The sequence below is a fragment of the Onychomys torridus genome, chromosome 16 (assembly GCF_903995425.1).
Source record: "Onychomys torridus chromosome 16, mOncTor1.1, whole genome shotgun sequence".
Lineage (NCBI taxonomy): Eukaryota > Metazoa > Chordata > Mammalia > Rodentia > Cricetidae > Onychomys > Onychomys torridus.
The window spans coordinates 32,528,972-32,552,038 of record NC_050458.1 but is presented as its reverse complement, the minus strand read 5'-3'; the positions used below and the strand labels follow the sequence as shown (position 1 = coordinate 32,552,038).

Below are 23,067 nucleotides of genomic sequence, written 5' to 3'. Positions count from 1 at the left end.
ATGTAAGACAGTTCATTCCATTCCAAGTACTGCCCTTGTCGTTCAAAATATGAACAGTTAGTGTTGCCATAAGAACACACTCTTTCCCTGGGCCAACTCTGCCTGGCCTGGGAAGTGCCTGGGACAATAAGGTCATGCTCTCTGTCTGCTAGGCTATGTCCTAGTGGGTAGAAACAGGGACATGTAAGTGGATGTCCAGAGCCTCACAGAGCAGACTTAGCATGGGCAAGGTACATGGATGAGGCTGGGGCCAGACCTGCTTTTGGGAAGACAGTCAAGGAGGCTGCACTGCTGGGCTGAGGGGCTACCTAGCTGCTCAGGAGCAACAGTCACTCCTTCCTCTCTCGGCCTCCCTGCGCTGCCCTTGCCTGGCAACTGGCTACACTGTGGGGTGGGGAACAACTCAGCTCCCACCTTCTGGCCTCAGTCTTCTCCTTTCTGGAGATGAAGGGCAGAAGATGCATGTCTGGGCGTGAGGCCAAGATGCCTGATCCCCAGACAGGCTCGGGATGCGTATGTGTTTACATGTTTCCAGGAGCTTCTGTATACCATGAGCCCACGTGTTAGCAGGCCCTGGTGTGTTTACACTGCTCTGCAAATAGCTACTCCAAACTCCTCTAAGTACAGGGATTAATCCAGGATCAGGACACAAGGAGCCATGCATGAGTGAGCTAACAAGCATATTCCCATCTGTAGGACAGGAGCCTGGCCTACCCACCTGAGGGATGACTGATTAAAGACATGTCCCAGTCGCATAGCACTGGCTTCTGGAGATAGTGAGGAGGAACATAGGGGCTAGGGTGCAAACGGGTCATGTTTCTTTAATCTTAACATATATTTTAGAAAGAAATCTGAAATGTGTCACTGTCTGCTAGGTACAACCTGTGAGTACATGAGCATCCCTGTCACAAACAGCTTCCAAATATCACTGAACATGACCAGAGACCAAGGTCACAATAAAAAGAGGTTTGTGTAAGAGCACGAAAATATACTCCAGCCTCATCCCCATATGCACTTCTCTCACAGACCTCCCCTCCCCCGCAAAAACACCCTCTATATGAATATCATGCATGCACTTTGCTTTTATCATTTCTATCTAGGTTATCATCCGTTTACTCGAGACTAATGGTATTAGTGTTTACCTACCCACCTGTTGTCTATCATACTGATTTCATAAGTTTCCAAAGGTCTGGGGAACACTTAATTGGATGATTCTCATCTGTTGTGATTGCCTGGCATTGCGCATAACAAAATGGCTACTAAAGCCACTATATACTGCCTGTCACTCACAGCTTGGTGTTAAGCATTTCCCAAGCACTTCACCAAAGTGTTCCAGAAGCCCAGGTGCTGGGTGTGGCATCACCCTATTCCTGAAATTACAATCCAGACCAAGGGTGTCTGTACCTTCTAAGGGCCATCATGGGCTGTTATTTAGCTCAGGCCTATCAGTCCTTCCTCAGCACTAACTTAACCATGACCCAAAGTTACACTGTAAACACAGAACTACATAACATGGAAGGAAGGTGACCCATGGATGCATGGCCCAGAGTGGTAACAAGAACCCTGAGTTGGGAATCAATATGAGGGTCTGAGTCTAAAGCTGCATTTGAGAGGTCTTTGGAAGAATGATTTCACCTCTTCTGATCCCGACATCTTTAAACTGTAAAGCATGGTGTTGTCCAGCTCTGGGTTGCTTCTGGGAAGATTAGGGCAGCTAGGGAGTCATCTGTAGTATCCAGTGGCAAATTTATGTCTGTTTGTGCTGTCGGTCAAGAGCAGCTAAGAGGCTCCAGCAGAAGGATCTGCTTGGAGCCAGCAGCTCACGCTTGGTTCCCATTTCTCTGCACTCCCTGGTACTATGACATTGACTTGTCCTGTAACCTCTCCAGTCCTCATGTGCAGGTTGGAGTTAACTGAAGTCTAGGCTACAGGGTTATCTTTAGAGGTCGGAATGCCAGTCTGAAGTACCCTGTTCAAACTCTGGCATAGGTCACTTAATAAAAGACACAAATTTGTACCAGCTCTCAGTCTTACTAGCTTCAATGAGAAAACTAGGGGAGAAGGCCTAAAGGCCCCAAACCACTTTACTACAGGGTGAAAAAAGCCCTGTGTGTCTGACTTCATGGAACAAGGCTCCTATCTTGCTTTTATTCCTATCTTCATTTCTTTAGGTGGATGCTATGAATATTTGAAGGGCTGTGCAAGCATTAATGGCTGAACTATTGTAGACGTTAAATTCCCTGGTCTGTTGGCCCAGCCCCCAGTCCTCAGCAAAGGTACTGATGAACAAGGGGTGGGGGAACCCCTATGGCCATTTCTTGTCTCTAGATGTTTTGCAATGTTCCTGCACTGATGAAGAAATGGAGATTAGGAAAAGACTCAGTTCTGCACAGCTACTTCCTAACATGGGGGAGCCCCAGAGATGCCCAAGCACCAGGAACCTTATGTCCCACCAGCCGTGCTCAGGAGTTCTGTGCACACTGAAGGCAGCAGCTCTCTCTCTCTCTCACTGATGTAAAGAGGGGGCCTCTTGCTAAGACACTCAGCCTACCTTGGCTGCAGAGGATCAGGACTAAATTAGAGAGGTCTAAATCTACTTCCAGTTCAAGCCTTAGGTCTTCTATCCAGATCCTTCCCCCGCCCCCTCTGCTTGCTGGAAGCTGCCAGCCATGCACAGCTAATGCATGCCTCATTCATCTTTTTTCTCTGTACACACTCTTGCTTACCCAGGGGCACCTTATTTCTGCCATGCTTTCACTCTAGGGAGGTGGACCAGATCCATTCTCTGGTCACACACACAGGTTCCAACTGCTTCCTCCTGCCTCCTACCCCATCCTGCACTGTGCCTCACATGACAGTTCTCCTGAGGCTTACTTGCCTCCTCCCCTATCCAGCTTCTACTCCAAGGCAGATACAGCATGCCACACTGTTCTGTGGGCATGGGCTGCACTATACTCATGAAGAAGGCTCTTAATCTGTATCTGTTTGCACACTGGCTCCTCACAAGGTTTTGCAGGATTGTTAGGTTGCTGCAGGTCTGGGGAGTAAGAGAGCACAGGAGAATCCCTACAGGAAAACTCAGAGGGCATCAGAGTTTGCCTGGGTTCAGGTGCCTCAGAGTTCACTAGAACAATGATCCTCAACCTTCTTAATGCTTGTGTTGTGGTGACCCCAACCATAAAATTACTCTCGTTGCTACTTCATAACTGTAATTTTGCTACTATTATAAATCATAATGTAAACATCTGTGTTTTCCAATGGTCTTAGGTGACCCCCAAGAAAGAGCCATTTTAGCCCTGAGGTGTCATGGCCCACAGGTTGAGAACCACTTTTCTAGAACTTCTAGGGACCCTTTTGTCTGCTTGGTGGACAAAATTGAAGACTGGACTACTGCTGGCTAGGAATTCAGGATTCCAGGTGAGCTGACATGAGCTACTATGGGACAGAGCATGAGAGTGTGGCTGGGTTGGAAAGGCTCACAAAGGACAGTGCTGGCAGGGTCCCTGTGTGTGTCATGGACAGGTGGGATTCAGGAAGCAGAGAGGCATGTCCTCTGCTCAAGCTTCTTGCCCCTCATTTGGCTGACTGCGGTTTAGCCAGAGCTCCAGAGTCCACGCAGGGCAAACCCTGTGTACTGTCATCTGGATCTCTCCTGAACTCAGAGCTATCCTATCTGCCAATCAAGCTGCGTGAAGATCAAGGTCCTGGACGAGGAGCTCTTTGCATGTCTACAGCACCACAGTCTGGTCTCTACCTCCTCCATTACCCAACCTTCACCAAGGTCTTGACAGGCCACTAGAATGCTTGCGTTTTTATTTTGTTAGGGGCATGTCAACACCATCATTTACTGCTTAAATATACACTGAGACCTCACACCACTGCTTTCTTTCTCATGTCTTCCTCTGCTCCCTGTACTGCTCTTGAGGTTCCCAGGACATAATTGTCCTGGGTTTGGCAGATAGGCCAATCCCATTCTGGCTTCTATATCTCCGCTTACCCTCAGATGTCACTGTTCTATGGCTGTCTCCTTCTCCCATGCAGGTCTCTACCCCAAAGACACCTCTGATAGGCTGTCCCTGTCTTCCTAAAGTGTATCTCCCTTTCTACTGTTTCCTTTGATGTCCTCTGGCTCTGTTTTCTCCAGGCTCCTCTCAAGACCTGAAATCCTTAGTGCTTATGCATCGTTGTTTCTTATTTCTGTGAGCTCTGCAAGTCAGGGTCTCTAACTGCATGCTCAGAACTTTCCCCCAAATCCCAGAAGACCCCAGTACACAGAGTCATAAATGAAACCCTGGGGGTGCTTGTATAAGTCACTTGTGAACCATTGTTCACTACTTATCTTACTAGAGAGCTAAGAGCTAATGGCCAACCTCCTATCAGATGTAGCAGGATCAGTGCCAAGTGTGCCAAGTGTCTACTACATACATGTTCAGAGACCCACAAAATATTCTCCTATTAGCTAAGAGGAAATACGATGATGATGCTTTGGTGACAGTATAATAGTAACTCTAGCTTGTTTGGCACTCATCTTTATAGTAAAAGTCATAAAATACTGTATATTTAGGGATAAGTCCACACGTCTTACCATTAGGGAGAGTCTCCAAAGGATTAGATGAGGAGACATGGGTGTGGGCTCTGCCGGTGTGGGTCTTAGTGGGGATGGAAGGCTCACAGGTTGTTAGGTAGGGCATCCTGGAGCTGGATCCCCACAGAGTCCCTCTCTGGTGAGAGTTGTCTCCATTCTTAGATGTGCAGAAGGCAGACAGGGCTCACTGTGCTACTTGGAAGCTACAATATCCACAGCTCTGACAGGCTAAGCAACTTGCCTAAACCACATGGTCAAAACCAGGAATCACGACCCATTATCCTAATTCACATCCTGTGTCTGCCTAGCTAAAGACCTAGCATGAGGATTTGGGGTGGTGGCACCTCTTTCCAAGAAATCTCCCTCACATTCACACACGGAGGATTCCTGCATCCGCCTATTAGTATGAGCTGCCACCAAGGATTTGATACTGCTGCACTGGGGCTCATGCCAGCGACTTGGCTGCCAGGTGCAGCTTTCCAACTCTCAGACAGCCCCCCTTCACAGGCCCCCACTGCACCTGCTCCTGAGTGAGGCCAACTCCCAGCCAAGCCCAGGGCACGCCGGCTACACTAAGCTTTGGATTTTTCTTGCCTTCCTCATAGATGCTTGGAAGGGAAACAGAACTGTGCGTCTTGGAACAAGTCTGCTTCTGCTAATGCAAATGTAGTCTTGGTTAATGCAGACAGACTGTCAACTTCAGCAGTCAGGAGGAGAAGGAGGAAGGGGGGATAATTCCCCATCTCAGAAACCAATGAAGAATTTCAATAGAATGCTCCGACTTCGGAAATAAGATCATTCCAAGCAAACGGAGGCTTTCCATCTTCCCAGGCATCTATGTGGTCCCCACGCTCTGCAGGTATGTCTCTGGGTGTCATGAGGGCTCCTTGGGTGGACCATGGTGGCCTAGGTGGCAGGGGTAAGAGTCTTTGGGATTTGATGAAGCCCTACCCACTCACCCTCTTTGGTCTGAGGGTATTTGGTAGTCTCTGCTAAAGGGATGGCTGGTCCTCAGGGCTGAATGAGGGCTAGGAGTCACCTATCCCTCCCTGGACTGTGTGTGTTTATGGGCTGGGCTCCAGATGGCATTTCTGTAGACTGGTATAAGGAGAGCGTGTGTGTGTGTGTGTGTGTGTGTGTATGTGTGTGTGTGTGTGTGTGTGTGTGTGTGTGTGTGCGCGCCTGTTTTAGTATGTACGTGTACCTTTGCAGTGATTTGGAAAACTGGCTGGAGGTCAGATGGGTCAGCAGCTATAAGTCCTTTGTATGTCTTCTTGGGACCAGTGCTGTTAACTATTTTAGTAAAGAATTAAGCATACAAATATATAACATTTATTCAGGTCTAACTATTTTCTGCACAGTGGAATATTTCTGAGTCCTCTGGGAATATTCAGCAGGATCTCTATGAATAATCTCTCAATTTACAGATAGGGAAACTAAGTCTCAGGTTCTGGGGAAATGTAAATGCTCCCGACTACAGACAAAAGACATCCAGGACTCTCCCCCTCTACTGCTGACAGAAGGCTAAGGGAGGGAGGGGCTTCTGGTCAGTCTTTGCTCATCTGTCACCCATCGGACAGTGCTGCTCTGGGCAATGGACCTCACCTTACCTCTTGTCTTCAGGGACATGGTACCCACCTCTCTACACAGCAGGCACATAGCAATTCCTGGATGTTTGCCATGTTGATTCTCTATGTTCTGATCTGACCATTACCTTTTAGAGGGCAGGATACTCCTGGTAGTGAGGTCCACCGTAACTGGCCCTGCTTCTGGCACACTGTAAGCAACGGGTCCACTTTCAGTGGCACAGCAAACAGGTGCTGGTGTTTGATACTCATGCTGTGCACCTGCTCAGGTGTAGTGATTTCCTGGGTTTAGGATCTCAGAAGGGACCCCAGATGAAACGAGGAGGCCCGTGAAGCCTGAGGACATTCTAGGAGAAGGGGCAGCATATGTCACACCCCTAAGCATAGCTAAGGAACAGCGAAGATGTGGAACTGTTCTGACCATGGAAGGTGACAGCAAGGGCACAGCAAGGAGTAAATTTAGATCCCATCAAGCAAGTTTAGGGGGGGTTGTCACTGTCAGGATACAGCTCTGACTGCTGGCTCTGAGTGACCTGGCTTGCAGAAGGCTTGTAGACTGAGAGAAAATGAGGTGAATCTGCTGTTGCTAAGCCTGAGAATGGGGGTGCACTGGGAGGATGGTGGTGGTTATGTGCATTTGAGTGGGGACAGAGGTAGCCCCAGCCATCCACTGTGAATTAAAGATGAGGAGCTGTAAGCATCTAAGTGGAGAAGGTCAGCAGTCTCTTGGCTCTGGCAGCAGTCTGAGGTCAAACAGGGTGGTGGTGGGGTGGGGGTTGCTGCTGAATGGACAGCCAGGCCAGAGGGGTACGCTTCCCACTCATAAGGGACTGGTATAGAGAGCCGAACTCTGGCTTCCCATCAGCCACTGCTTCCGCCAGTGGTTGTGCGCGGGTGTGCTCAGCAGACACACGGTCCTAAGACTAGGCACCAGAGCTCAGTGAGACAGAAACAGGTAACCAATGAACAGTGAATGTACCAAGGCCTAGCTCCCTGTGGGGCAGGGCATGGACATGCGCACTGGCTTCCCAGCTCTGGCCACCTCCAGGGCATACCTTCCCAGCAAGGTGGGCTTAGCAGTGACCCTCCTGCCATATGCCTCCATGTGCCCTTGTGAGTGAACAAAGGGAACTTCGCCCTGAATACTTTGGATAACTCAAGGAGAAGCAAAATACAACATCAAGGAAGGATTCTGGCCCTGTGGTCTGTCAGCAGTGACAGGAAGTTCCCCAAACGCCACTGGGATGGTGCTAGGGAGGGTGAGTCCTAGGCACAGCCAAGCAGCCTTCCTATGATTGGCTAGCAAAATTGAGAATTCTGACCCGGGCTATGCTTTGACCTATCGCAGCCCAAATGTACTAGGAGGAGGCTACTTCCATCACTAGCTGGGGAACTTCTATGGCTGGAAGGCGGTGCAGGAAGCACCTGCCAGGGTGGCCCTGCCCCCTCCTCCCTCCCTCCACTACGCTCCCTGTCTTAGATGAACCCTAAGCTGAGACTCTGAAAGCAGTTCTTTCTTTCATGACAGACAGAAGGGATGAGGGTTCAGCATGTTTCCAGAGTGAGCATCACGAGGACAGGGTCTCCTCCCCAAAGATCCTGTGTCCTCTCTCAGCATTGTATATGATATTGCAAGGAAATAGTTATATTCCAAGGAACTCATCATGTGGAGAGGGCAGCAAGGGAGATTAAGCCATTCTGTTTTATACTTCCTGAGGCAGTCAGTGTTAACTGCTTGGTGTATCTGTCCACGCCATGATCCTTTCATATAGAAACACACAAATATGTTCATTTACATACCTGCATATACTTGCTTCTTAAACAAGAGTGCTAACTCAACTCCATGTTTCTCTACATCTTTGTTTTCTACTTAGCAGCCCATCAGAGGCATCCTTCCAGCCAGCAGAGAGATCAGACTCATGTTTTTAACAGCTGCATAATATTTAGCAGTTAGAGTGTGTCTTAATTTAGCCAACCATTTCCCTGTCAAGGGACATCTGGATTTCTTCCCAATTTTATTTTTGCTACATTAATTAACGCTGTGATAAACGTCCTTATACACACATTGTAGAAGAGCAATGCTTGTGCTTGTGGCACAGTGCCCCCGAGGCTGGGAGTACCCCGGTCAGCTTCTACCCTAAGCTCTTCACAGTGATTGATTCGCAGCTGCAATTTGTGGGCATATCTGTATTAGTCACCTCTTGTAAATGTCTTAGTTCTGAACCCAGCTTCTGCCATGATTATCTCCAGGCTTCTGTAGCCTTGGCTAACAGTCCTCTGTCAGCCAGTAGTTCTTGACCTAGTATGCCAGTAGAAGGCTGCCCGGGCCCCTCCCTGCCTCTCTTCACCTACCTTCACAGCCTTTGCCCTGTTGATTAACCCATCGTCCTGAGAACCCCCTATGAGTAGATCCACCTTCACTGGCAGGGGCCTCTTCGACGCTCTGGCTGGAACTTCGCGTAGGTACTGGCCATCGACTACAGGGCCCCAGTAGTGGAAAGGGCCACTAACAGCCAGGAGCTGCAGGGTGAGGAAGAAGGCCATTACTTGCATGCACTTTACTTTTCTTTTTAAAAATGGGACAATTCCAGTCTTGGCTGGGTAGCTGAAGCTGACGATTGTAGCAAACGGCTAAGGGTTCTGAACAGGGACAGATACCAAAAAGGTCTCTGTGAAGGGAACTCTGCAAGATGGAGCCATGTCCTTCTCCACCTCCAGAACCCCATAATTTTGCCTCAAAGTATCCATCTATTATATAACCAGTAGATTGCTTTGCTTAGTGGGCTCTTAACCATGAATGCCCATGTTCCAAATCCAGTGAGCTCCAATGGAAAACAAGGGTAAAATGAACAGGACAACAGGCAAGCAGGAGACCCAGTGACTGGGTATCAAATCTCCCCTCACCAATGCTGGGCCCCCAGGGGACCCTCCCAGAGCTCCTCTGCTGAAGTAATAAGAGGCTTACAGGAGGAACAGGAAGAAGGGGAAGGCCTTAAAGAAAAGTCAGTGGCTCTAATGGGTGACACTGCCAGCACAGCCCACATAGGTGAGGCTGAGGACAAGACTTGCTCCAACAGGTCTCAGGGTCCAGACTCATTCTTATGAGGATATGAGGATCAAGCCTGCTCATGTCTCCTTTACCAGTATCAGAGGCAGCCAGATACCCAGGCTGAGAGCAGTGTCTTTCGAGGTAGAAAGGGATGCCCAGCTGTATGTCTAAGGGGCTGTGACTTGACATTGTGCCTCTATGGTTCAAGCATGGGGTGTGCTCCTTCTCAAGTGCTATTTTCATTTCATCTGTCAACTCTAGGATTCCATCATAGTTCCTACTTTGTACATAAGACATTCAAATGACAGAGAAACTTGACTTTCATCAGTAGCCTTGTGTGTTCCATCATAGCCTGCAGCTCCTACATGGACTGGGACTCAGGAGACAAATTTATCTTTACTTGGTCATCCACTGGATGTGTAGCTTGGGTGGCTAGGTCATCACATCTCCTTGGTAGGCCTTGGCCTTCCATTTGTAAAGACAAGAGATTGTTCCTCCCCAGCCTGCATGCACACGGGTGCCCACCTTGGTCTGAGCATCATTGAGGATGTTGGCAGGCTTCTGGCGGAGGCAGGACACCACTTCTTGGATGGATGAGGTAGGGCATCCAACCTCCTTTGCCAAGGCCACAGCTTGCTGTTGGGCCCTGTCTGGGCTGATGACTGCAGCTGGGGACAGTGCGGAGCCTCCCTGGAAAAAAGAGCAAGGGTTGGGCTGACAGTCTGTGCGGCCTTGGCTGCTGCTTGGGACCCTCAGGTCTTAGCAGAGTTCTGTCCCCTTGTCCAGATGCAGATATCTGGGATCCTTGGAGATCCAACATGTGTGATGTCAGTGTTGACCAATGTGTAGCATCGTGCTATGTGAAAAACTTGGTTTTTCTTATCTGTGAAGTGAGAGAGCCAGATGATGTCTCACTGTGAAGTGGAAGAAGTATATGGAAGCAAAGGATGATGGTTCTGAACAGGGATCAGAAAGGCTTCTGGTAAAAGAACTCTGCAGGATACAACTGCATCTACCTCCATCCCCAGGGAGTTCCTTAAACAGCAAGGTCTCTCAACTCTAAGATATAGCTGAATATGAAAATAGATGCCTCCCCCCCCCCCCCCCCCGCCGCCGCAGAAGAGCCTATCATGCCTGGTAACAGATGAAGTGTCCAAGGTATAGAGAAGTGGGTACCTAGTCAGACATGCAACCAGACAGGGAAAGCCTAGAGCTCAGTGATCTTGGCAAAGAACCTCTGCAAGCTACTTAGCATGAGTGTGTGTCCTGCACACACAAGTGGCCAGCTCCTCTGAGAAGCCCATTGCTGATAAGAGGCACATCTAGGACCTGAGCTCGATGGTCAAGCACTCAGCCACTGTCAGACAGACTCTTACACATACCTGAAGGCTCTTAAGGGGAGAGTGCTGTACCTATCCCATATCGCTACCTAGTTGTTAGGTCCTTGGAGGGACCTGTGAGCAGAGCCTGAGGCCAGGCCAGCAGTGAGGAACTCATCTGAGGAACGTGAAAGTACACTGGGTGAGCAGGAGGAAGACTGTAAACCCAGTAGCTATATATAGCCTGGTGACCCTTTTCAACATCTCTGAGCTGTGCAGATAAGCCAGAGAGCCTGGGCTGCAGACCCGAGATAGTGTGAGACAGCATAAGAGGGTTCTGTCTTTTACTGTGTTTTAGATACTAAACTCAGCCAGCTGGTACCTCCGGCAAGATGTGCACAACAGACTGCTCTGAGCATCAGCATCTACAAACAAAAGAGAATCCACCAGGTTCCTCATGAGAATCAACAACAGTGCAGGTCAAACACGCAGCCAGCCACTGGGAATGCAGTGTGACCTTGGCAATGCACCAGAGTGGGTGACTTATTTTGAGTGTGAGTTTTACACCCTGGATTTATTTCTGTAACACCAAGTGGCCAGTTTTTTTTCTTTTTTTTCTGAGAAACTACTTGATATGTTCTTGCAACAGAATGGCACTCACACTGGAGATATTCATGCTGCAGCTCCACATTTGTTCTGCACTGCAGAGTGTGGGGGTGGGAGGTGGTGTCAAGTGGACCCCACTTTGCCTATAGGAATGCTTGAGGGCATGAGTTCAGGGTGGGCCTCTGATGTTCAGTATTTTTGCCGGCTATAAATAGCTGGGGTTCTTGATATGGGGAGGAAGTGGGTAAAGGCGTGGGCTTCGCTGACACTCTGAGATAGCTTCAAGAACTTTCCTCTCTCTTCTTGTTGTAACCAATCTTTCTGAAGGAAACCTTGGTCTTGGCGGAAAAATCAGCAGTTAAACAAGTTGCCCTCATTGGGGGTGAGGGGCGCATTTGTTAGGACTAAGAAGTGGTGGTCCTTGATGAGTACAGCCTAGAAAAAAGCCTGAGCTTAGAGGGAAAGGGACCAGGCTGGAACACCAACTCTGTCACTCTGGTTGAGTCATGCTGAAATTGTGACTTCAGTGTGCCCCAAGAGGACTCCCTCTCAGACCTTCCTTCCTTGGGAGGAGAAGGTGGGAAGCCCACAGCCACCTCCTCAACAGTGAGCACCCAGGTTTGCATGGGCTACGGCAGCCTCAGCTCAGGACAGACCATAAACACAAGAGTCCAGTAGAATTAACTGTGCTCCATTCTCAGAACAACCCATGAATCTTGATTCTTGAGGTGCCAGGCAGCAGGCAGAAGGGAAGCTGTGCACCTCATGTCTCACAGCTGGGGAGGGACAGACACGACGAGGTGCATCCCAGGCAGCCATCCACCATTCCACATTCTACCCACTCTGCATTAGCAGGCCTGTATCTGTGGCCGCTGGTGTTGCTCCCTGCCTGTCTCTGTGAGAGGGTGGGGCCGACACCCACTAAAAAGGTCCTGGCTGTAGAAACAGACTGAGGTTTTGGTTTCAGGACTGCCCGCTGTCTTGTAAGTTCCCCTGTCTTCTCATGGAAGGGGATCAACAGTTCCAAAGAAGATGCAAGAGACCCCACACCAGTAATTGGCACTCAGTGACAGTGAACACTAATTAGCATTGGGAATGGCGTGAAGCATTGGTGTCCTTCCCACCATGTCATGAGTTATTCCTGCTGGGAGGAAGCACATATACGACTCCACAGCCCCACTGCACTGCAGCACCCTGAGGAGCACCCACACCCTCAGATCCCACTAGGTTATGAACTACTGTGAATTCAACCACTCAGCTACTTAAGAGGGATCAACCTAAGTGTACTTGACTCTGCCTGTTTTTTGTGTAGAGTCTTATGCCCTGAGTCCTCAAGCTGTGGCCAGATGCATAGTTTTTCAAAGTATGGACTGTGCTTAGCAGTCTGTGTATCAGAATGACCTCAAGCAATACCTCTATGATTGGGATCAGGAAAGAGCCCAGGATTCTTATGCATTGAGAACTCTAAGGAGGGGTCGTGGGGCACCTGCATGCCTGGAGAACTCTGCAGAGGAGAGGCAGTACTTGAGAGGACTTTGATGGGAGGAAATGAGTGTCATGGGGGGCTGGCTGGTCTCTGGGGGAGTGGGAAGGATGGCAGGTAGGTTGGGAATGTCGAAGACAACAGCTGTGGTCTCTAGACTCCAGCATCCCTGTAAAGAGCTATATATGTATTAAAGGAGGGAGCCAGCACACAGAAGGGTGATGATGTAGGTGGCTTTCTAGGAGGAGAGGAATCTTCATAGAAGATGCTGAGAAATAAGGTCAGGGGACAGTCAATCACAGGCAGTGAAAGCGTTACCTTGACACAAGCCCTAGGGTACAGGTCATGCTTCCACAGCTATGGGAAGTCCAAGGGAGCTTTTGAACAGAGTATTGTTAAGTATTTAGGAATATCACTGCTTCCATCTGTCCACGGTCAGGCTGAAATGGCTTGAGCACACAGCAAGCAGGCCCTTGAGCAATGACTGAATATGAGTGCCTCCAGAATGTGGGCTACTGAGGGCAGGGGAGTGAATTGATTTTTCCATCACTGGCTAGAGCCATATGTTCATCACCCTTTTCCTATAAATATGTAGGGCAGAAGTGAACTGAGCCAAAGGGTAGGAGGCAGCTTGATCGATCCCTTCATGGCTGGAGGAGCTAGAGGGAGCATCTGAGGCAGGGACATCTGAATCAGGAGCCCAGGCCAGGCTGTGGTCCAGGGATTCTGGATGGAGAGCAAAACCAGGGTGCATGTTCACTGCTCTGTACCCTTCCTTTTCTGGAAATGCATCCAAGTCTGAGCCTGCCACTGAATCCCATGGACATTGGAATCAGAGCATGCTTCTGAGAGGCAAGGAGTACCTAGCGATGGTTCTGGAAACTTCAGCAAAGAGACTTTAACAATGGCTCCTATCCAAGCCTGTGCTAATGGTCTCTTGAATGCCCTTAGCCTGGAGTCATCTCTTTCTTTGATCCCTGAGACCGTGAGTATCACTGAAGTCTATAGCACAGTTTTGGCAGACCTTAATATGAGTGATGACAATGGATTAATAAAACTTCATCTTGAAACTATACCCTATGAGTATACGGCTCACTTCTCTTTTCTTCTTCATTGGAATCAGTGGTTCTTGGTTTTAGTTAGCAGAGGCTATGGAACTTGGGTGGGAAGAACCATGGTATGGCTTGCTCTTGCTCAGTGTTGGGCTGTCAGATGGGAGTGGTCTACTTTGTCCATTCTTACAGGAATTAAGTGGTAATTTGTGCAAGCCACAACCAAGGGGTGGGCACTTTTGGTAGAAAGAATGTGAAAGTGACTGAGTGTAAGTGTACATGTGTATACACACATGTGCATATACTTAGAGGGAAAGTGAAAGACATTCAGCCTCCATAAGCAGCCTCTTAAGAGCTGAGGCTCTTAATTTATGGATGTTTCTATCCTGTGATCTCTACAACAACCCTCTACATATTAGCAACCTTCCCACCCTGATGCCCTGATTTTACAGATTGGGAGACCACAGTCCAGAATGTGCAGGTGAGGTGTATGAGATCTCAGGGCTGGTAATAATAGCCAAAACTATAAATCTTAACTTCCCCCATGCTCTACCACCACCCTCGGAGAACAGCCCCAGCCTAGCACAGCACATCACCAATTCTAAGTCTCCACTCATGAGTGGCTGGCTGGTGGCAGTCAATAAGGAAGCGGCTTACAATGGTGGCCAGAGAGCAGGATGGTATGAGATCTTTCTTCCCCTTAATGGGTTGGGAGTGCCTGATGGAGGCTAGTTTCACTCAGGGCTCTGTAAAGGAGGTGTAATGTCTGCAGATTAGGAAGGCTACAGATACACAACATTGTCCTTTGAAGTCTTTTGCCAAATGTTTAAAACTTCACTGCATTCTTCTCAGTACAGATCCATCAGCTATGGAGCCAATTCTAAATACCCTAGACTTTCCTTAGATGAGGTACACATACTACTTATTTTGATGTTTTTCTGTGTATGCCCCTACTTCATCCCTAGCATTTCTGTAGACTCAGGAAGAGTTTCAAAGAGGTTTAGTAGCTTGCTGGTACCCAGTAGAGAGGCTGAGATCCAATTCTGATTCCAGTGTTTTTTTCCATGACAACACACTGCCCCAGTAGATGGCAGAATCCAGGTAAGATTCATAGGCAGTCTGTTCAGATGTTCCATCCCTATTACCTGGTGCAGATGACTGGGTTGCATGGATATTTCAGCTGTGCCAGTTCCTAGAGCCCTCTATCCACTCATAATGAGCCAGTTGTGGACTTTCACCAGCTCCTTACAATTTCAAGTACAGCCTCATGGTCCCCTTGAATTGCCATTGCCATTGCAAATAGAAAAGCATTTAGATCATATTTAAAAGCTGATTACACACTATAGTTTGGTCCTTGTCATGGGGACAGCAGTGTCACAGGAGCTAATCAACAAGTACACGGTATGGCTAAGGCCACTGAAGGACTTCACAGGGAATCAAGTGGTGATATGGAACAAAAAACCCAGGGGAGAAGGGTCTGGGTGAGGGGACAGGCTCTAACAGCAGACTTCATGGACCCAGTGTCCCCTTCCTGGATACTACGTTGGAAGTAGAAAGGACTAGTCTGGCCTTTGCTCCTTTGGAATGGGATGTCCACCTATCATGTCTTCTCCACATCTCAAAGACTTGACAAAACACTTTTGTTACTTGTCACATCTACCATGTTTACTAGGCTCCATCACTGTCAGAAACCATTTAAGAGCATGGTAGTTAAAAATGACTGACTTCCCAGAACAAGGTGTCACACTTGGAAAGTGCCACTTTAATTATAGGTGAGGTGGAGTTGGCACTCTGTTGAAAAAGGGACGTAAGGTACAGTCCCAGAGCCTATCCATACTAAAGAACACTTCCTCCACATACATGGGCCTGCACTGCCCTTCACAGCTGATTTCAGAATCAGGAGTTGCAAAGGGTCCTTTCTGCTTCTCCCTCTCATTCATTCCTGAGTCCATCCATCCAAGAGGGCCAGCAGTCTCTGGGACTATGGAGAGAAGGTGACAGCTAGGTCCATAGGTGGCAGAGTAGAGGCTGAAGTGCAGTTTAACACTTTCTGTCATTGTTGAGTTTGGAATACTTTTCTAGGAAGGCCTAGATACATGTTATCCATGGGTGGTTTTGTAGGAGACATACATTTTCCTAACTTTGTAGTTGGAATCTGAGATCTGATTGTCCATCTCTTGACTAGAAGACCATGCCTCAAGACTCAAGACCTTACCTGCCCTAGAAAGTATATGTGTGCAGGATGGTTCAATGGGACAGTAGGCTTTGGGAATATAGAAGAACAAGCTGGGAGCCTCTTGGGACAGTCTACAACAGTGATGACCCATCCAAGAGACTGGTGGTGACTCTGGACAGAGAGGTAAGAGCTAACTAGCTTGGGTTGAGGCAATATACTACTCTAACAGGGGTTTCTACATACTACAGGAGAAGGAATGAATTTGAGGGAGACTATCTCTTCATTCCCGAGGGCCAACTGTCTGCTGACTCACTGAATTGCAGCCTGTGGCTCTAGCTTCCGGTGCCTGTTTGGAACCTCCTGTCCCCATAGTCTGTGCATACAGATGGGGTTGGCACTTCCCTGGCAGAGCCCACTTCCTCATCTCATGGTCTGAGCCCAGCCACCACTAGGATGAAGACACTGATAGCCTCTGAGCTCTCCACTCAAGCAGATCCTTACTTCAAATGCTACTGCGGGTCCTCCTGGAGTCTCTTGCTAAGGTTCTGATGTATTTGTACAAGAAGGACATGCATCCTTCTGCACCTCCATCTTGGCTCCATCCTTAGAGTCTATATCCTATCATGCCCTTCAAATCTGTCATATGAAAGCAAGCATAAATTATTATTATTTTGAAGAGACATAGGAAGACTAGTTGGGAAATGGCCTTTCAGGTTGGGGGCTCTTGCAAAATTCTGCTCAGTACAGCACTTAGATTCTTCCTTTAGGTAATGGTTTCCTCATCTGTAAAGTGGGTATGTAGCAATGTCACAAGAGAGGCACTGAGAGCATGGGGTATCAGGTCACCAGCCCAAATTCAAGTCCAACACTCACTAATCAGCTAGACAATCTTAGGAGAGCTCCTTAAATTCCCTGGCTTCTGTTTTCTTGGATTTAAAGTAAGGATGAGAAAAATACCTTCCTGATATATGTGTTAGTAGGAATTTTTGCGGCAGCATGAAAAGGCTTATGTGTATCAAGTTTCCAGTAAATAGTGCCAATGTTGCCAGATAATCTAAGCAATGTTTGATAGAGTTCTCATGAGATCAAATGAAATCACAGACATGAAAAGACAGTATAGCCCATAAAATATTTTGCATATAAATGTCCACTAAACTTATTGATACACACACTAGAATTTTAAAGCGGTAGAATAGTCTCTAGTCCATGGAATAGTCCCTAGGCCAGTGGTTCTCAAACCGTGGGGTGCAACTCCCTTTGGGGGTTGAACGACCCTTTCAACAGGGGTCACCTAAGACCATCGGAAAACATAGATATTGACATTATAGTTCATAACAGTAGCAAAATTACAGTTATGAAGTAGCAATGAAAATAATTTTATGGTGGTGGGGCACCACAACATGAGGAACTGTATTAAAAGGTCACAGCATTAGGAAGGTTGAGAACCACTGCTCTAGCGTAATGGGGGCATTTAGGACTGGAGTTCTCATCTCTGTTGACAAGGCTATTTCCACAGCCTCCCACAGTTGGTGTGATTAGTCATGGATCACTGCATGCTGAGCTGACCCTGACTGATGACTTTACACCCATCCAGTTGATGGCAACTGGGTGGCAGCAATTTACATGACATCAAGGCCAACTTTGAGCTTGCTCTTCTGACAATAGAATCTTGTCATGAGGAAGTGGAACATGAAGACCCATGAAGGCATCATGGGAGAACACGAGGCAGGATTTCCAAAAGCACCTTCTGTGCTATTCAGAGCACCCAGAGGTGGCTGGCCAGTTACTTTGGGGTGGCTGCTCATGAGATGAGGGTGCTGTGGCAGAGTGGTGACAAGGTTGGGACAGAGGCCGGAAGCTGAGCACCATGGCTTTATCACCAGCCAGGCAGCCAGCTGTTTCCAGATCCCAGTACAGGTCTTTGCTACTGCTGGGAGTGGCTTTATTATGGGGCTAATTCCAGCAGTTCCAGAACAAAGATGCCCCAGGGAATCCAAGTCAGCAGAACATGATTAAGGCCTCAAGGTCTTTGGAGATCTGGGGGAAGGCAGCTTCTCTTCTCTTTTATCTTTCTAAAACTTGCTCCCTCATTCTTCCACTCCCTTGTCTGCCTGTGAGCATCTGCTTGCTCTGGCCACACAGGGCACGGATGCTGTGCCTCACTGACTGCACGCACCTGTCCCAGCCTGCAGAAATGGAGACTGGTCTTGTGAGAAACACTTGAAAAATGCCTCTGTGGGGCCCAGCAACCCTCAGCACTCCCTCCCCCTGAATGCTGGTCTCATGGGAAGGCATTGTAATAGCTTTGTTCTTAAGCAGAGCTCAGAGGATCTCAGAGCCTTCCCTGAAGACACAGGGTGAAATGTAAGATTTTGAAAAACATCAAGACTCCTGTTTAGAAACAATCTGTTTCCTCCTTGGTGTTTTCATCTCCTGAATGGGATACCCAAAGGTAATCACCGAAGTACTGAATGAAAATTCTAGAGTATATATTTATCAATATTTTTTAAAAAATGTTACTCTTTCCAGTTTCCATGTGTATAGGTGCGTATCAGCCAAGTTACCTATGGAAACCATTTATGACTGACTGAATATCATGAGAGATCCACTCCAAGGTGTTTGCTGTGGGTACATGATCCAAAGTTAAGAAGTGACTAATCAAACAGTAAGGAGATACTGGAGAAAAGAGGGGAGCTAGGAGGACACCTCCACCCAGGGGTTCTGCTCTGTTGATAGTAGCAGGCAGGTCAGCAAATCACTTGGCCCTGGACAGGTATAGATTACTCTCACAATTGTTGAGCTGCAGACAGATACCACCATGCCTGCCATCCTTCATCCTATCTAATGCCACATGGCATGATCCATGAGGCCCTGATAAGGATCTGGGAAAGGCCCAGGACAGTAGGAACAGAAACAGTGTGGGAGGAAGACAGCAATGGGCTTACGTATTAGCCTGCTCCAGTAGACTTGAGAGGGACAGAGAATGAGTAACAGAGGCAAGATGACTGTCAGTGGCCAGGACTAACATCATCATCAACTTCAGACAAGACAAAACTGAAGTCATCCCATATGAAAAAAGAATTGAGAAAGAGGTACAGAGAACACATTCCATGAGCCTGTCAAGTGTCTAGCTGTGCCAAACTCTCCCACTTTTAATGACCCCCTGAACACCACACCTTGGTCAATGTCAGTCACCAAAGTCTTGCCAGCTGCTTCTTCTGGGGTCCCTGTGCACCAGAGACCCCACCCCACCACCCTGTTCTGGTTTACTCCTGTCCTCTATTCCATTCAAGGTTAACCCTAAGAGTATGGAGCAAGTGCCAACCTCTTCTCCCCATAGCTCTACCCAGTGCTAGCCCACAGAGGTGCCATCATAAGTATTTCAATAGGTAAGTGTCTTAGTTGGATCTAAGAAAGATGGTGGCTTGGAAACTAGCACATCTATATGTCAGTAAATTACCCTTACAGGGCTGAGAACCACACAGACTCTGGAGGCACATAGTGGGTTTAGTTGAGCAAGGACAGAAGAGCAGGGATCTATTGAGTCAGGGTACTTGTGCAACTCTCCTGAGCAGAGAAGGGAATGGGGCAGAACTACTTCTTTATTTTGCAGAGGACCTGTAGTGCCAGGAGGCTTCCTGCAGAGACAATGCCTGATGACACATCCAGGTTACACTGTAGTGGGTGAACTCAGATCTCCCCACAGGCCACTTCTCTAACTCTAAGTCAATCCCAAAGCAGGACTCTCACGTCCCGAGAAATGGTGCAGTCTATCTGCCCCTACATGGGAAAGGCAGGGCAAAGTGAAATGAATACAAATGTTCTCGCCACAATCTCCTTTCTTCATTCATTTAGTGGATACTTGTAGGCCATCTCTTCAGGGCATGCAGTGGCTATATGTTAGACTCACTGCCTTTGGTGCCCACATACAAGACTCATTTTGGTTTTTCCAAGAGTCCACCAAAGTAGGGAGGGGGCTTTGATGATTTTATGTCACATTAGGAAATGTATGTATATTTCCCTATGGATCTCCATGAGCAAGAAGTATTAGTCTCTCTGTGAGAGATCTGGAAATCTGCACAAGGTCATACAGCCCCATCTTTAGCTATCTGGACTCCGTTTCTTGACATTGACTCCTATGTTGTGAAAACAACTCCCAAGGGTGTCCAAGAGGGAGCTTTCACTTCTGGTTGGGGGATCTCTGAGATCTACAGGGACCAGGTGAGCTCTGGATAACCCAGGGATGCCACATCTGCAGGAGGCAGGGTATCCACACAGGCAGGAAAGGCATCTATGTGCTTTTGAACAGCTTAACCACCAAGTACACTGGTACCTGATTCTTTCTACTTAAGGGATGCTTACTGGCTCCTAAGCTTGGCTTCCCCATCGTCTACTCTTCCCAAGATCTATGCAGAAAGAAGGAAAATAAAACTTAAACTCTCCAGACTTGGGATCTGCTGATAATCCCACATCCCTGACATGCAACATCCAACTGCCTTACAATATATCTCTTCCTGAGCCTGAAGCCTCCAAGGAGAACCAAAGCTGGAGAGATGGGCTTTGAATTGCTCCAGTTAGGCTGCTGGCTCCACCTGGGGACTGTGGCAGCTGCCTCTGACAGAGCATCTTGTCACCTTAGCATGGGTAGAAACCACACTGCCCCACTTCGTTGAGTGTTCCTTGGCTCACTCATGGCTAACAGTCTGGTCTCCCCCCCACACACCCCCTTGGCTGTGTATCTGGGCACTGCTAGCTAATTAATTTGCGAAGCCCTCTGGAAATGTGACACAGATGGTCCTCAGTGCCTTTGTGGACCCTCAGTTGGGACCTCTTGAGAGGAGCTATGGTTGCCAGCACAGCTCAGCCTGGCTGACTGCACACCTAGTTTGAGGCCGCTGGAAGGCTATCCCCTTTCTTTTGCTTTTGTGCTGACTCCATGCATTAATGACCTTGAATGAAAACCCCACTGTAAAGATGAAAACCAACTTCATCCTGCAGTGCATTGCAGAACTGGCCCCAGGACTCTTCTGGGTTCTTCTCCAGGTTCCCTCCCTACTTACTTCCGCTTTTAGTCTGTAGAAGCAGTTTCTTCTCTGTGAACCACTCACCCTAGTTTGTCCTGCAGCTATTGAACCCCTGTGACTCCCAACATATACCTTGTGCCCAACCACCACCACCTGTGGACACTGCCCAGTGCCCACTGTGTTTCCTTTAGAGCTACCCTGTAATTGTGAGCTGCTCTCTGGGTCTCTGATGGCTCTAATAAGGGGAGCTCTGGGAAGGCTGGATTTCCACACATTTAACCTCATGGCTGAATCCCAGTGACTGGATGGCACTCTGATCATCCATGGTAACCGATCCGATGCCAGCAACAGGAATGCACTCATTCAAGCCTGAGGGCTCCTGCATAGACGCTAAAGTGTTGTCACCTCACTCCTGCCTTCTGAGTGTCCCCCTGCCTCCAAAGCTCTGTCACTCCTCACTGTGCATGTGGGGGAAAGCCCCGCTTCAGCTGATTCCACTTGCTTGCTCTTCCCCACTTCCACCAAGTGCTTACACCATCTGCTTGCACCCTCCCAGCATGCTCTGCACGGAGCTGGCTTCTCACAAGCCAGCTGAGTCTGTCTAGTACACAGCGCTGCTAAATTTAGGCGCTGCCCCACTGTTTGTAATTTATCTTTGCAAAGGACACCCAGTGAGGTTTCTAAATGACTGTCTTGAGTTTCTTTATTGGCCTACCTGGGTGGGGTCCTTGAGCCATATGCCCCAGACTCTACTCTGGCTCTCTGGGACTAGCTGTGGACTGAGGGATATCATTGAATTCTCTGAGGAGTTTTCCATTTGGGGAATGGGAACGGCAGAGAGAGGCTTGTAGGAATGTCCTCCTGGCACTACTGCTGTAGGCCATTTTCTGATCAGAAGTAGGCTTCCCTCCCACCTACTAGCATAGCATGCCCATAGGTTTCCTCACTGCAGACTCACAAACTAAGAAACTGTATACAGTGCACATATAACAACATATTATTTAAAGACACAAGCATATTCTAATGCCAAACCATGGGAAAAGTTGAAAGAACAATGGCGTCCTCGTGGAAGCTGCCTCACTCCACCTCTCCTCTCCCTGCTCCCTTGAGTGTATCTGTCTGAGTGAACTGTTTCAGAACGATACTTTCCACCATGTATGCCAGCACACATGTGTTGACTAGGAACCAGACCCTTCTTCCACAAGACTGTCTGTTATCACGGTGTCTTCGAGCACTGATCTTGTGACATCATCTGTGTGAAGTGTGGGCCTGGATGTCCCATCCATTTCACAGATGAGAACATCCAGGCCTCCAGCAGCCTCCAAATGACGTGCTCAAAGCAACATGGTTGCTTCTTGTTCTTTCTTCATGCATCTGGGATCCCTTAAGGATCACACCTTGCTCCAACCTGTCATCACTCCCTTCTCTGTGTTAAGCTCTATCACAAGAGACTTTTAATTTCTCCTGGCAGTACAATGGCTGAGGTGGGTTTCATGCCCAGGAATGCTGCTGGGCAGTTCTGCTATGCATGGGAACAGTTGTCCACTGTCTTAGGTCACTGGCCACTGAAGCTAGCCTATGGCATACCTTCAGCTTCAGGGGTTGCTCTGGGCCCCTTCTGTAGTGATGCAACAGAGCTGTAAAAATGAAAGAAACTCTGGGAAGAAAAGCTGCCGTGAGCTACCCTTAGCCTCCTTGGGCCCAGTGAGCTCTGGGGACATACACAGGCAAATTCACAGCCCCATCTGCCTTTTAATTAGAAAGAGAGAGGGGGAAAAAGTGAGTTTCTGTAAGCCCTGGCCATTTACAATCAAGCTGCCTATATTCTCAAGTGCTTTGTAAAGGAATTAATAAGGCCCTTCTCTTTCCCCATCGTCCTTGCAGAGAGAAGTCTGCTCTGTGGGTTAGTGAAAACAGGAACCTACCCTCCCGCCAGCCCCACGTCTCTGTCTTCCTTGTTTCAGCAGAGGAAGTGTGCAGCCCTTCAGCAACCACATCTCTGGAGCTCGCTTGATAACATGGGCTGTGCCAGTACTCCCTTTCAAGCTTGTGTGGCCCACTCCGCCTGGAGCAGCAGCAGCTGATGGAGAGCTGGTGACCCCATGCCTGGTGGCCCTCTGCTGCCAACTCCTGGGAGAGGCCATGTTCCTCGTCTGAAGGTATTTAGGGAACCTTAGCTGGGACAGG

General features: G+C 48.4%; 2 protein-coding genes across 5 annotated transcripts in view; one reads left to right on the top strand and one right to left on the bottom strand.

Annotated features, from left to right (window-relative positions):
* Positions 1–23,067, bottom strand: part of Tg (thyroglobulin) — a 181,717-nt gene that overhangs the window by 14,697 nt on the left and 143,953 nt on the right. For both annotated transcript variants that reach the window (XM_036208076.1, XM_036208077.1), the window contains exons 42-43: positions 9,746–9,910; positions 8,524–8,691 (exon numbers count right to left, since the gene is read on the bottom strand). In XM_036208076.1, the coding sequence (XP_036063969.1) occupies positions 8,524–8,691; positions 9,746–9,910 (333 nt within the window). The remainder of the gene's footprint in view (positions 1–8,523; positions 8,692–9,745; positions 9,911–23,067) is intronic.
* Positions 4,924–23,067, top strand: part of Sla (Src like adaptor) — a 50,704-nt gene continuing 32,560 nt past the window's right edge. The window contains exons 1-2 of one of the 3 annotated variants that reach the window (XM_036208078.1): positions 4,925–5,444; positions 22,845–23,039. The gene's annotated coding sequence lies outside the window, so the exon portion shown is untranslated. Of the gene's footprint in view, positions 5,445–15,904; positions 16,040–22,844; positions 23,040–23,067 lie in introns of those variants that run through there. The other 2 variants (XM_036208079.1, XM_036208080.1) reach the window with 2 other exon arrangements.